Below are 15,471 nucleotides of genomic sequence, written 5' to 3' on the forward strand. Positions count from 1 at the left end.
TTCTAATCTTCTTTTCGTCCCCTCGACAGCCTTCAAGTTAACTTCCTCTCTGATACCCTTAAATCCTAGGGCTTCTGGAAGCCCAATATTCCCTTCATGTAGATTTGGATGGATACCCTCAGATTCTAACACTATGTGCCGCCTAGTTTCTGTTTCTTTTCCGCAGACCACGCATACCCCGATCCTGCTTTGCTTTCTTTCACTATTCGCTCTTGCCATCGTTCATTCGGTTATGACGGTGACTCGGCTCAGCCCAAAGACAGACGCCAAAGGGCGGCGCCCTAAAACGCTTTTTCGCAAGATTCACACAGCGGTGGTTTCATATGCAAGATATAAAGCAAAATGGCTTCCTCAATGTCCAGCACTCCGGCACGATCCACGGCTTGGTCGTTAATACCAGGGGGCATCCACCCTATTTGTGAATTTTAGTGCCGCACATTGTATCCATTAGTTTGAAAGTTAGAAGAACATCTTCTGTGGAGCACTAGAACTCAAAGACACCTTTGTCGTCGCTCGTATTCAATAATTTTTGTCTTCATACACGGCGAGGTGATGACCGTGCACGCATTAATTACGCTGTTTGGATTTTTATAGTTGAAGGTATTTATACATTTCTTTTTACCATGAAACTTAGTACAGATGCATGCAGGAGTTTGTGTTCCCATAAACAACTGCGTATATAGCTATCAGTTCAGAAAAAAACAGTGCTGCGGGTAATGGTTTATCCAGATGGAACAGAAACAGACTGTCTACAATTCCGAGGGTTCTGTTCACCGTGGCGTACTCGTGCACCGTAGTTCATTGGGGCCTAGTGCTGCACTGGCTGCACTGCCAAAGAGCCTGGTTCGTTCCTTCTGTACGGAATGCTGGGCTCACAAAAATGCAAATTGTTTGCGCAAGTTTTTAATTATGAAGCCTTAATTGTGCCATACTGTTTTTTCAGATCTTACAGCTCTAACTCGACCAATGCACCGCAAATTCGACAGCCTGTCGAATTGGACATAATTGTGGAATAAAGCTGCAGTGAACCAGCATTCCCGCCTTTGTGGCATTTGAAGGATAGTGGGACCACATTGGGTTTAAAAACTTGCTCAAACAAGTGTAATGTCGCCAAATGAATGCAAAAGACTATAGGCCTTGGAAATTTTGCAATTGATGCTGAAATCGATGCTTAATTTGGGAAATTTACAATTGATGCAGAAATCGGCTCATGATACCAATGCACCTATAAGCCAAGGCTACCGTACCAATACACGAATAGGTACCAACACCTGCAGGATTAGGCCAGTATAATATAGACTGGTACCCCAATAGCTATTGGTGTCAATAACCCAATAAGCTGTTGGTTTTGTACATTGGTAATTTTTGTAGGGTGGCTATTGGAAAGTTGAACGGCTTTATTTAAATCATTTATGACTGGGATACCGTGTGAGCGACTAAATTATATAACAAAAGTAAAATATGCAATAACCAGAGTACCTTAATACCCAAGCAGCAGAAATTAAGTGCCAAGCCGAAGCATGGCATATCATCAGTGGCCAGTGCGTCGAAGCTTGGCAATACCTCTGTCGCCATTATTGGTTGGTGCTTGGGAAATGTGACAAGGCAAGCTCTGGAAGATCAGTATTGGACACTGCTTGGCAAAGCATATTACCATGACAATGCCTATGCGTGGACCCCATGCTATTTTCAGGCGCATTTCAGAGTTTCTGGCCAGTCGTTATGGCCATTGCCTGTTCTATGAGTTGCCTCGCAGCCCGATTTCTGCTTTATACGTACCATTATACAGAAAGTTATTTACAGCGTACGCATTAAATAGTTTTCGCAAAAATGAGACGTATAAAACAGGAATCAAGCCGCAAGGCACAATTAATGAACTACATCAACTTTGGGAAGCAAATACGTGACTTACCAAAAACAATTGAGCACAATAACACAGTACTTTGCTTATTTTTTTATTATGCTCATCAGAGTTACAGCAAGAAGCCTGACTTAACTTGCGGCAAGAATACGAACTAAGCTTGTTCAAAACGTGCACACGAAAGCTAAACACAAACACAATACTAGTAAAAAAATGAAAAACCTCATGAAGCGCGAACCCATCCATAAGTGCTTTGTTTAGCTGCTCGAGATGCCCACAAAACAGAAGCATTCAGGTAAATCGAAACAAGACAATTTTCTGCGGTAATTCGCCGATGTGCCAATATGACAACATGCAGTTAGTCCAGCTTGGAAGACTTGTTCTCTATACTGCATCCGCCCCTTGCCCAAGGGAAACGAACTTTACGTTGTTGCGCCTGTAATAAGTAAAAAAGAAATCATTCACTACAATGGTAAAAGCACGCTGCTTACTAAATACCACACCTAGCACCTTAAGGGACGGACAACCGATTTTTGTTGCGTATATGTTCTCTAGCTCATATAAAAGCCAGCGTTTTTTATAGCCCGGTAACCAAAAGCAATTCATAAACAAATTGGCGGAAATAATTTTAATCTCCCAAAAACTTACTGAAATTGGAAGTGTGGCGGTTCGTAGTGTCGAAACTTGACACTACAATATGTGTCCCGGTCGCGTGACCTGCAAACCTAGCAGCTACTGTAACTGCTGAAACGTTTACTTATTGAAAGCCTTTAACCCAAGTATTGGGATAAGTTTCAATTGTTAATATATTTTTAAACATTATTTTGCTAATTTTTAAGACACGCCGTTTACAAGCAGCAGTGTGGTCTAGGTTACACATGGTTATAGTCGAGAGAGCCGTCTTTGACTTTTGATTGTCGTCCAGGATTGAGAGCGCTCCGGGCGTATGTTCCAAACCTCCTGGGCGTTTCTTTTAATTTTTGGGGGGTGAAGGGAATAGATTGGCAGCGACAAGTTGCCGCCGCCGCTTGTCGCATCGCAAAAATCGCTCCGTGTGGAAGCGAAGTGACCGAACGGTCGGACGCAATGACAACGTACGCATGCAGCGCCTCTATTTTCAGACGGCACTCGAGCGCCCCCGTAATATGGATCGCTATGCTCTGTGCGTGCTGCGGAGGCACTGAAGCAGCGGGTTTTGTTGAAATCTTCCTGTGCGTTTTTCAACTCCTGTTTCGTCGTTGTCCTGTGCATCGTCGTTCGGCGTGCAGTGTTTTAACGCTGGCGATCCGGCGGGCGTGAAAGTTGTGGCATGGGAAGGCGCAGTTCAGGAAGGTAGCTCGTCCTCGTGTGCCTCGCCACGCGCGGACTAAGAAAGCGTCGTGTGCTCCCGCCCTAAAACGCCGGCGGACCGGACGATACTACCTCTGCTACTGTTTGACGCCATCTCCTCCTGCTCTTCCCTTTGTGACCCTGGAAAGGTGCGTCTGCCTTCGCCCGTATCTGTGTCCTCGACCCCTTGGGGGACGCCGTTGTTTCGAGTCGCAGTGACATAGTGTACGCGCAACATTCCCGGGGCGGGCGCCGTTCCCGGCCGGGGTTGGGGAATGACGATTCTGATTGCGTTCAAACTAGGCCTCATCGGGAGGATGGCAATGTCAGGTTATTTTGTGGGACAGCGAAGCTGCAACATGCTGCAGGCACTGAAGCAAACGATCGCTAGAAAATGTGCAGATTCCCCGCCACAGTAGCGTCGGCAGAATAAAACCAGAGCCGTGGTTGCGTGCTGATTAAAGGGGTAACCACATGCAGCTACAGCGATGTGGAGAACGTAGCTCAGGGTACGGCATACAGGTAGCGTGGGCGACAGCGACGAGGGAAAAAAAATCTACACATAGGCCACCGTACCAACCGCAGCGAAGGGCCGTCGCCGTCGCTCGCGTTTGGTTGCCCCGAAGCACCCCACAAGCAAGCAAAAGCTGTGGAGTGCATTGCCGGGTTGTGTATAGATATTCTTGCTCGTCGTTGTTACATCAGCTGAAGGATCGCAGCTGTGGTGCGATGAAGCAACGCCGGAAAGTGTGCTGGCTCCTGCACTGCTGTTCAACCCAGGCAGCCGTTCAAGTCCAGCTTCCAAACGTAGTGTATGCTCCCCTTCCAGTTTGCCCCTCCTTCCAGTGGGGTATTGCGGGGTGGAAGTGCACTGGCATTTAGATGTAGGGTGATTGGGCCGCTGAAATGGAGCGCTGGGCGAGTTGCTACATTCTCAAAGGAAAAAGGCAGTGCTAAAACTACCAAACACCAGCACGAGAGAGCGGCTGGACACGGCACTCTGTTTGCGATTAATCTCTTTGTCGTCGTTGTGTAATTTTCTGCACTGTTTTTTTCTTTCATTCAATGTGTAGTTGTTGTTGTACTCCCATACGGGCCGATAAATGAACACGGATTCGCTCATGGTCCTCTGGAAGATGCATAGAACAGGGAAAACAGGGCAGGCACTCTTGTAAGTCTGCCCAGGCATTGTTGGTTTAACAGAGCACCAAGCTGCTGCAACACCACCAGGCACCACAGACACCCGCCGCGGTGGGTCAGTGGCTAAGGCATTGCGCTGTGAGCACATGGACACAATTTCGATTTCCGGCCGTGGCAGCCACTTTTCTGATGGAGGCGAAAAGCAAAACCACCCGTGCGTTGGAGAGTTCGACGCACCAGGTTCGAGATTTCACCAGGTGGTGAAAATGAGGCGGTTCCCTCAACTACGGTGCGCCTCATCGCCTGTGAAGTGTCAGCGTGTTAAGCCCCATAATCAATCAATCAGGCACCAGAGTGGGTGACACTGAGGAATGTCCACCGGATGTGGGCATAAGGGGTTTTCGGACTGTGCTGGAGAGAATGGGAGGTCTGCCAGCCACCTTCTGGCTTGGCATAGATGCCTGTCTTGTGTGTGGGGATGCGAGTTATGAACAAGTGTTTGAGCACTGCACAAACATTACACAGAGCGGAGTGGCGGCAGTGGCACGTGAATTGTTCTCACTCTGTCGAGAGCTACGATGAGCTTAGAAGTTTGCTGTTAAAGGGGCCGGGAGGGGTTCACCAGCCTCTCCACCACCTCAGGGTGGTGGGACCACCGATTTTATTCTTTGATTGAGCATTGAAGTGTATGGGAAACTAAATTAGAGGTTCTCCTTGCAGGACGGTTAGCCGCACTTTGGAAGTCTTCTGTCCGGGACTAAGTGAACTCATCTCCTGATCACAAAAGCTACACAGACGTGGCTCCACGATCACGGCTGCTGTAGGCCACCATGGTGTTTGCCTTCTGTTCACACAAATTTCTGTCATGTCAATGTTGCTTTGCATAAATATTTTCATTGTCAACATTTCCTTGCACTTCAACATTTCTAAAAGCACTTATTTTTGTGGATTTCAAAAAAAACCATGTAGCCATAGAAATGATAGAACTTAATCTGTACGAATACTTGCCAAAAGGAAACTTCATGAGGCTACTTTTAAAGTATATAACTTGTAACAAGAAGTAAGGCATTTGAGTGAAATATCCACAGTGTGTGGGAAGCATTCACGAGAAGGCATAAGCAAACCCCAAAGGGAACATGCACGAGTCGCCCTGGCGGGATGTCCTGTTCTCTGTCGCTGGTTCATGAGCGGCCATTCCCAAGATACTGTTGCTCACTCCTTCGCAAGTGTGGCATTGCCAATGCACTTCAGTGCACTCTCTCTGCACTGCTTTGCGCTGCACTGGTGCTCTGCACTGCCGGGTGTTTGCAGTTCGCTCTGTGCAGCCAGAAAAGAGCGTGCCCCATTCAGGCTGAATGCCTTGACCTCGTGGTCCGGTTTGACTGAGACAAGAGGGATCTGAGTTACAATGAGTAGTAGAGTGAAACCATGTTTTTGAGCGAAGGCAGAGCAGTTTTGCTTTGTTAAGACGCTAAAGCCTCAGGTCTTTGTTTCCTGGAATGCGTCAAATACAAGAAACCATTGTGAGGAATGCAGAACTGCACAAAATGGGAAAGCGCAGGCATCAGCAGGGGAACACACTCCAAGAAACAGCGTTGTCGGAGGAGGGCTCCCAGAAAGGGTGACAGAGTGCATTTCAAAAAAGGTTAGGCAACTTCCACATGTGCTAAACGAGCTCTTCTGGTGATAATTTTTATTTTGCCGAAAACTGGGGGAGGAGAGGGGCAGAGTGAGATGTTCATTAAGAGCTGAAGGTACCCACCGGGCCTAAGGATGGCCCCTGGAAATGGTGAGCAAGTGAAATGAGCTGTGCAGGATGCTGACGTGGGTCTGGTCCAATAGTGACAGGCATGCCCGCAAATTTCAGCAGAAAATTCAACCACAGATCAACGTCTACCTAGGCCTTTGCCCATTAGATGCTTAGATAGCTCTGGGCATGCGTCATAAGGTTTTCTTTCCAAAACTGCATAGCTCGCATCTTTACTTTCATCTGTGGCCGAGCAAGGAAAGAATAACTTTTCTGGGATTATCAGGATTTAATGGTGTGCCTGCAAGAAACTTGAAGCTGCAAAACATGAATGGGACGCACAGTATGCTGGGTGATAGATCCTGATATCTTGTCTGGCACAAAAGGTACTGAACAATACATGCTTGGGCCAAGGGTTTTGCATTGAAACAAAGGAGGTATGTCTGGTAGGCTGACTTGCATGCTGCTGAGCAAAGTTGTTGGCATTGTATGAGTAAATTTTTTCTATTGGTTTTTTGCTTCCAGAAGACACGTACAATGCTGAGATTGGTGTCTCATGTGCTGTGACATCGTTGGTGCTGACAGCTGTGTTTCTCCAATGTCCACCGATGGAGCCTGCAGCCAACAGACCCAGGCAGCCATCGCCACTAATAAGAGAGGTGCTCTTTCTGTTCCCTCAAGCTGGTAGTCTCTGAGCATTACTCTTAATTTTTCTGCAGGTACACAGTGTTCCCTGACGCTCCTCATCATCACCACCTCGCAAACTGAACAGGAATTTCCAGGTTCGTATTCAGGGTTTCTTGCCTGTGTGAGCGTTTTCATTCAGAGTAGTCAACAGCTGCATGCATTGCAAATGAAGTGTTTTCGCTTGGTACTTTGTGCGTGATGTTAAAGTCCACCAAGTGGGCGAACTCTAGCACATGGGATGGGAAACTAGGTTTGTTAGTAAACTCATCTCGGGCATAGTGGATTAGTGGGTGTGCTGGTGTGCACAAAGTTGCCGATTCAGTGTAGGTGGGAAGCTGAGTTTTGAATAACCTAAATTCAACAATTACAATGCATATTATTTGAGGTCACACGTATAAATTTCTGTTTTTTTTTAATTGGGGTGTAGACCACTACAACACTGTCACAGAGCCCTGGGATGGCAGTGGTGTGTTAACAAAGACAGTTTTTTGTCACTTGTCTGCAATAAGAAAAGCTTCCAGTTGTTGGTAGATATTTTTCACAGACCTGCTGACCATTGTATTTATTCCTATGTTGTATAAGGGTCCCTCAATGCTTTTCTGGTTACAAAACTCCTTCGTAACGCTTCGGGAGGGGGTTGCTATTGCCGAAGCCGCTGTGCAGCGGCGCTGGGAGCACAGAGGGGGCAGGCGAGACCTGTGCGCTGCATCGACGAAGCTAGGCTCCCATGGAATTTGGCGGCGTAGACAAGTTGGTTTCGGGCGTAGACAAGTTGGTTTCGCAGTTTCAAGGAATTAGTCGATCGCAACTTTTAGATAACTGACTGATAGCAACTTTAAGCGCTCGCCATCAACCTTCAGGTGGCGCGCTTAAGCATTGTTCCTACGACTCACAGTGCTCAGTGCTGACGAAATTCTCAGCTTTGTCAACACAGTGTGTGTATTACCAGAGTCCCTGAAAAGCATTTAGGGGCTCTGGCATCATACAAGGAGCTCTCTGTCCATCGTCACATTTATTCGCCATTGTGGTGACACTGTCAACCTGTAACAAATGTGAACCACAGTGCATATCTTGGACGGTACAACTACCGCAGGCATCATGGGGCGCCTTTTTGTATTCATTTCTCGCACCACGAATGACGCCACATCAAGCATAACCCCACCGACCAGGACGCACACACACTTTGCACGATCTAATGCGGTAATTACCCCCAGCATTCTTACCTTACGCCATCATCACAAGGTACCCTCAGCATCGCTTGGACCAAAGACTACAACCTTGATTACCTTTCTCCGGTTGGGATTATTTTTCTTGGCTATGTGTTCATTAGTGAAGTCTACACGCGACCTCAAAGATCTTGTTCAGATAATGTTTTTCCTTCCTTGATTGCTCTCCTGTGCTGTATATATCTATACATGTTTTTCCCATTTTTATTCAATTCTCTTCCTATTTGTGTATTTTTGTATGCCTTATATTCGCCTTTTGTCATCCTGTCACGACTTTTTCATGACCATTTCCTACTCGTGCATCAGCGGAAAAATGTGCTTCTTAGCTTCAGGTTATTTCTCTCCGCAAATCGAACCAGGATAAGCTCCTCGGCTTTTGTGAGTGCCTGTTCCAAAATTTCCTACTGATTTTCTAGTATTCTGTTTGCACCTCCTTTTGCATTAAAGTCTCCCATTACAATTCTGAACTGCACTGTTTTCTTATTCATTGCTGACTTGACAATCTTCGTAGAAGTGTTCTACGGCCTCATCCTCATAGCTAGGTGTTGGTACAGATGATTGTATTATCTTTAACTTGTATCGCTTGTCTAGGTTGATCACAACAACTCCGACCCTTTCGTTTATACTGATGAATATTTTCACGTTCCCTGCTAATCTCCCTGTAGATCGAAAATCCCATCCCGTGTTCTTTCTTTTCGTGAGGTCCTTGATAGCACAGAATATGCCTGCTACTTATTTCTATGAAGCCTTCTCCTGTTCTGACCTCACTCAGCCCAATAAGTTTCCCTTAATATCGGAGAGCTCCTCTAATACTTCAGCTAAGCTTCCCTCACTAGGCAGGGTGCGTGGATTTAATGTTGCGAGGTTCAATTTCCAAAGGTGGCCTGCCTGGACCCAGAGATTCTTCGCACCCTCTATTGTGTCAGTGGCCTGACCGCCACTTGTCAGGTGCTCTATAGCTGCTGGGACTAAGGGCGGAAAGTTGGGTCGGCAATCATGGAAGGTTCGGCCAACTACTACACCAGGATGACCAAATCCTTCTCTGTTGAGGCAGTGCTGTTTCTGTCCCTAAGAGCTTTCCTAGTATGGTTGCACCTATTTATTTTAGCCTTTCAGGTATCCGGGATGGTGTTTTACTGCTGGACTAGGCAGCAGTAACTAGTAAAAATCCTAGTCCAGCAGTAGCTGGACTAGGATATTTTGCCAGCAAAAAAAGTAATGCAAACAAGAAAAAAGAAGAAAAAAAATAGAAGTAGGCTAAGGGAAAGGGACTGTCGCGAATGTGTTTTCAAAGTAAGGTGCTCCTGTTTGGCCCGTTAAAACCTCAGACGATGCTTGACGCTTCTTATACATGGGAAAGAACTTCACGTTCATCTAAGAAAAAAAAATTAAGATAGCTTCGTCGGTGTCGTTTTGCAGTCCGACATTATCTCGGAGGTAGGAAAGACTGAGTGAGTGAGAAAATAAAAAAGTGGCCAGGGCTTTTGTCCGTGAAAGAAACAGGAAGGTGTGTAGCGCTTTGATAATGTAATCACAGGATGGCCCATTTTGTTTGTTGTATTTGGCAGTTGTTAAAGTCGAAAAGCAGGTGAATTGGTGATACCCATTAACGTTCGAGTCAGTCTGTTAATGCGTGCTATTGTAGCTGTCCCTGGATAAGCTCTAAAAAAAGCAAAAGCAAAAAAGGACTAAAAGAGACTGCATTGGGTGACTCCGTGGTCAGTACTACTTTCAAAGAGTGGAAAAGCCTTGGAAAAGCCTTCCCCTAGTAAGGGCAAGAAGACCATTATTCTTCAGCCGTACCGTTCATTTGTGATTGCATGTGTGAAAATCACCTTGAAGCGCCTTCCATCCGATCTGGACATTACTGGACGTTACTGGTACCTTTTTAGTGTTGAGAGATGCTTAGATGTTTAGTTGTTCCAAGGTGCTTCAAAACTGGCATTAGGTGCTCCAAATTGCTCCAAAATAAATAATTTGCTGATACAAATATTGCTCCAAATCACCGTTCATCAAGTACAAGAACTGTGTTCCTGGTTCGGTGTAGTTTCTAGTTCACGGTATACTGTCTGGTATAGATTAAATTTAATTGGCATGGAGTTGCAGCCTGGGCAAGCCCCTGGCCAAATGGCCTTTCTGGCTGCTGCGAACCTGCTACGAAAGGCGATTCTGCCTCTTCCCAGGACTGCTGCCAATCCCATACACCCTGTTCCACCCCTGGTGGTAATTAAAATTTGAGTGCAGTTGCGCAAGAAAAAAAAACGCTGTTTATGCGTGTCTATTTCCCTTGCATCTGTTTTTATTCTGCAGCCGTTATCAACATATAATAAAAATATCCAGGAGGTTTAAATTAATTTTTGGTCCTTCATTTTGCTCTGCCTTATAGCCAGGGGCAAATTTGGCACATAAAATCCCCAACAGTTGTGATTTAAGGATCTGTGTGCTAGAGTTGTGTAAAAGAGATTGCAAGTGTCCTTTTCGCAAACCAGCCAACTCTTGTGGGGCTTTGTTTATTAAAGCCATAGTTTTTGAGTATCATCATCAGCCTGTCTATGCCCACTGCAGGGTGAAGGCCTCTCCCACGGATCTCCAATTATACCTGTCTTGTGCTGACTGCGACCAATTTATCCCAGCAAACTTCTTGATCTCATCCGCCCACCTAGCTTTCTGCCACCCCGTGCCACGCTTGCCTTCCCGAGGGATCCACTCTGTTACCCTTAATCAGGGTTTTATTCAACGTTCCTTGTTAAAAGCTATTAGTTCATTTGTGTACAGAAACACCCAAGAAATGTGGTGTCAATCTGGGATTACCTGACTTGCTTTTATCCTTTGCACAATCGCCCATTTTGGCAGCACCTGCTGTGGATGAGCAACGGCGACACTGCACATTAAATATGATAAGTGTGTTACTTAAACCTGAAAAATTTGTCCGTCTGGCTGTCCCTAAATTCAGCTACCCACACAGAAACTAAAAGAATTAGGAGACCAGCTTATATAGGTAAAATGTTTCCAAACTAATAAATCTGGTACCATAGATCTTACTTGACAATATTGTTGAGCAAAAGGAAATACTTTGCATAATTCTAGCAAAGCACCAATACATATCTGCTACTAAGGACCGTTGTTTAAATTCAAAATAAATATGAGCTTGGCAATCCACCTTTTTCAAGACGCCACTGCGAATGCGCGAAGCCCTAGCGGTGAACGCAAGAAACTGTTTGGAGGGCCACTGCAACATCCATCTGCAGCGTCCACCGATACTCGGCTGAGGCACATGCATCGTCGGCAACGTGAACTGCCAATATCTAGCCACTTTTGTGTCGTTTGAATGCAATGCCGCTTTCGTGTGCTGCGTACAAGTGCACCTCTCGCGCCAAGGGTGACTAGAAGAAGCGTTTTTTTCGCTTCCCATCAGCTACGCGCGTCAGGCAACGCCGAGAAGCCTGGATTAGGGCTGTGACACGCGAGTCTGAAAATGGGAAGCGGAAGTAACCGCAGTTAAGTTTAACCGTGGTTACGAAACTTTAACCGCGGTTATCACAAACTGCGGTTTTGTCTGTTACACACGAAATTCCGATTGTCGTGACCGCGGTCACTTGGTTGTGAGCGTAACAAAAATAAATTACTACACTTTTAACTTAACAAGAAAAAACAAAAGAGAAACAGTTTAGACAAAACGAAATATCGTTAAAGCAGTCGCTTCGACCCAAACACATCGCACTCGCGCGCGGCGGGGAGAGGGGCTTCCCGAACTGCTCGCAACCGGCTTGGTTTGCTCAGGTCTTCTCTGTGTTGGGAACTTTAGTCTTAGCGTCGCGGTGGATATTTGACCGCCGCTATCTCAACTGCGAATTACAATATATAGCACAATTTTTCACCGCACTAACATCAACTTTCTCGCATGTGGAAGTTCTTTTCCGCCATCAGATTGATTTCGAAGAGTGGCGATGAGCTGTTGCAGCCGTCGTCTGGGCCGGTTCGAGCCGCTTTCAGTTCTGTGCGGGCTGGCGCGCCGGCGTGTTCGCAGGCACGGCCGACATGCCAACACCATGGTGTTGGACGTGCGCGCCGATCGTTTCCGAGTGGTGAAACGCTTCATGATTTCCTCGTTTATCCATTTTTGTGGCGGACGACGTGCGGAATTTGCAAATTTAGCACGGCTTGTGTCGTAGTTGATCGGGTGGATCGGGAAACGAGCCGCTGCTTACGGGCAGTCGTCGCGCTGCTTGCGAGAGCAACGCAAAGAACGCCAGCGCCTCTTGGGGGCAGCGTTGGGGCGCCCGCTATTTGAGAACCTTCGTCTCCTCCGAACGCCAGGGGATTTTTTTTAGGGGCGAAGCTCCTTAGGTTGTGGGTCTGTCCATCCTCGACGTATGTATGTAGTCACCTCTAGTTTAGTTCTTGGATTGTTTACTAGATGGCGTGGCTACCCCTAGTTTAGTTCTTGCCCTACTGAAACGTTCCGTATATACGGAATTATGGTAATACGGATTTCATACGGATTATGCCGCCCCCAAGCATACCAAAAGTAGATGTTAGTATAAAAACAGGGAATCACATTAGTGTGCGCAATAAAAACATTTGGCACAGGTTTCGTGTTTTTATCTTCAATAATAAGCGAAATGACGCTCCGTATGTTTTCCGTATATTCCGTATATACGGAATTCATACGGACAATGATTTGGCGGTTCTATAAAACTTACAGACATACAATTGGTGTCAAATTTTTTAGATAAGTATGCGCTATTTCATTCACGTGTGTTTCTCAAAAATATTTCATGTTTTGTTGCAGCTTTGTGCCATTCTAGGAAATTACTCCGTATTCCGATATTTCCGTATATACGGAACTTTTCAGGAGGGTGGATTGTTTACTAGATGGCGGTACTTGTATATGATGAAAAGATGCGCTTGGATTGTTTACTAGATGGCGTGGCTACCTCTAGTTTAGTTCTTGGATTGTTTACTAGATGGCGGGAAGCGTTGTAATAAAATCCGTTCGCTGTTGGCGCGCGCTCGGAGTCGCCCGATGGATAAGGCTGCAGATGTGCGAGCCCGCGAGGCAGAAGCGCTCCGTGAAGCTGCGCGACGCCGCCGCCAAGATCCTGCCGTACGAGAGCGGGAGGCCGAAGCGTGTCGTCTGGCTGCGCGACGACGCCGCCAAGATCCCAGCGTTCGAGAACGAGAGGCCCAAGCGTCACGGCAACGGCGCGAGGACGCTGCCGTACGCGAAGCGGCACGGCTGCGGCGCGAAGAGGATCTCCAAAACGTCAGAGAACGGGAAGCGGCGAGAAAGCGCGCGTATCGGCAGGCAGACCCCGATGCAGTGAGAGCTCGTGAGGCGTCTGCAAAACGCATCAGGCGAGCTCAGCCCCAAGGTGCCGACGCGCGGTTTAAGCGAGACTTTCTAGACGTTACGTTCGGACACAGATGTAGTGGGCGAACTTTCACTGAAGAGTCACGGTTTTACCGATAATTTCCCCTCAGGAGCTTCGCCCACTCATCATCATTCACCCCGTGGATATGCTGTGAATGTTTTTGCCTCCGCTGATGTGCCGCCACCTGCGGCTAGGCATGAAACACCGGAGGTTGGGCTCCCGAAATTGAGCGAAAAGCAGATAGCAGACATCGTCAATAGCATCGAAAGAGAATTAGAGGCCCAGCCCACGAAAGTGTGGGAATATCACGAGGTTGTGTGTTGTATACAGAAGGAAATATACAAAGTAAGGTAACAAAACCGCTGGAGGGGTAAAAGGAAACCACGAAGCTGGTGGGACAAGGAAATTAAACTGGCTATTGAAGAGTGACAACGGGCTTCTTGATTGCACAGAAATGCAAAACAAATGGGATATCAGGATGAAGAGGTGCAGTTACGGTGGAGCCGGTACCGAGAAAAGAAATTTGAGGTGCAAAAACTAGTACAAGCAAAGAATAAAACTGCGAGTGAGAAATGGGTATCAGGTATACGTAAGAAGGATAAGAGCGCCCCCCAAAAATTCTGGAATCATTTAAAAGCATTGGGAATGACGACTAAAGAGGTGCAGACTCCGATACGGGACGGGGGCGGTAACGTTCTCCTGGGGGACAGCGCATTAAAATACCTACATGGAGTCATAGCAAATACTTTCGGCCAAACACGGGAGATATCGGCTACCCGGACACATGTGGCCAATAGAAGAGCGACAGATAAAAAATTTAATATCGAATTTTTGGACTGGAAAAAGGCAGAACACAGTGTTCCCAAAAGTACGGCAACAGGACCGGATGGTATCCAAATAGAGATTATAAATCATTTAAGACCAGCGGGAAAGACGCACTTGTATAGAGCCATCGAGCGCGCTATAAATGGCGCGAAAGCAGAATGAGTTTGACTTATAAAGGCAAGTGAGAGAAGGACAAGGCAAGCTCTTGCAGGCCGATTACAGTCACGTCAGTGCTCTATACATTAGCTATACAAGCCATCAAAGTCGAATTGTTGAAGTGGGTTGAAAGTAACGGTATTTTAGGGAACTGCAAAATGGATTTAGGCCGGGTCGACGCTTAGAAGGCAATATTTTCGTAATAACCCAGACCATCGAAATTTCGGCAGCACAGGGCAGACCAACATGGCTACTGTTTCTGGACATAAAGGGAGCCTATGACAACGTAGATAGGGGATTGCTCTAGCATATACTGGAAGAAGAGGGGATTGGGTCAGAATTTGTAGGGCTGCTAAGGGAAACATATGAGGATAACAAGGCGCATATTACATGGGAAGGGCGTACAGGCACAGAGCCCGTGTACATTCAAAGAGGTTTAAAACAGGGGTGCCCCATTTCGCCATTGCTGTTCACGCTGTACATTAGAGGAATGGAAAGACGATTGGAGGAGAGTGGATTAGGCTTTCACTTGTCGTACCGAAGCAATGGAGAGTTGGTGGAGCAACGGATTCCGGGATTGATGTACGCCGACGATATAGTGTTGCTGGCAGATAATGCGGAAGACCTTCAAAAACTGGCCGACATTTGTGGTGATGAGGCAACGTACCTAGGCCTACATTTTAACCCACAGAAATCTGGAGTCATGGTGTTCAACGAGGAAGCTCATACTGCACCAATAAGAATTCAACAGGTAGCCACACCATTAGTAAATAAGTACAAATACTTGGGGATCTGGCCTAATGAAGGAAAACGCTACCTGAATGCCCATGAAGAACACCTCAAACTGAAAGGGAGACGAAATGCAGCAGTAATGAAACATACAGCACTTTGGGGATACAATAAGTACGAGGTAGTGCGGGGCATCTGGAAAGGGGTAATGGTGCCGGCGCTCACGTTCTCTAATGCCGTATTATGCTTAAAGTCCGATATCCTGTCGGGACTGGAGGTTAACCAAAAGGCAGTCGGCAGATTAGCTCTGGGAGCTCACAGTAAGATTACAAATGAGGCGGTACAAGGCGATATGGGTTGGGCTTCATTTGAGGCGAGGGAAGCGCAAAGTAAGAT

At 46.7% G+C, this 15,471-nt stretch overlaps 1 protein-coding gene across 3 annotated transcripts in view; it reads left to right on the plus strand.

The window, feature by feature from the left end:
- LOC144158581 (uncharacterized) overlaps positions 1–15,471 on the plus strand; it is a 116,830-nt gene that overhangs the window by 38,664 nt on the left and 62,695 nt on the right. The window contains exons 6-8 of one of the 3 annotated variants that reach the window (XM_077689564.1): positions 6,603–6,736; positions 6,797–6,859; positions 10,556–10,776. In XM_077689564.1, coding sequence (XP_077545690.1) covers positions 6,603–6,736; positions 6,797–6,814 — 152 coding nt within the window. In that variant the 3' untranslated portion in view covers positions 6,815–6,859; positions 10,556–10,776. Of the gene's footprint in view, positions 1–6,602; positions 6,737–6,796; positions 6,860–10,555; positions 10,777–15,471 lie in introns of those variants that run through there. The other 2 variants (XM_077689563.1, XM_077689561.1) reach the window with 2 other exon arrangements.

The sequence above is a fragment of the Haemaphysalis longicornis genome, unplaced genomic scaffold (genome assembly GCF_048455015.1).
Source record: "Haemaphysalis longicornis isolate Haplotype H1 unplaced genomic scaffold, Haemaphysalis longicornis Haplotype H1 scaffold_10, whole genome shotgun sequence".
NCBI lineage: Eukaryota > Metazoa > Arthropoda > Arachnida > Ixodida > Ixodidae > Haemaphysalis > Haemaphysalis longicornis.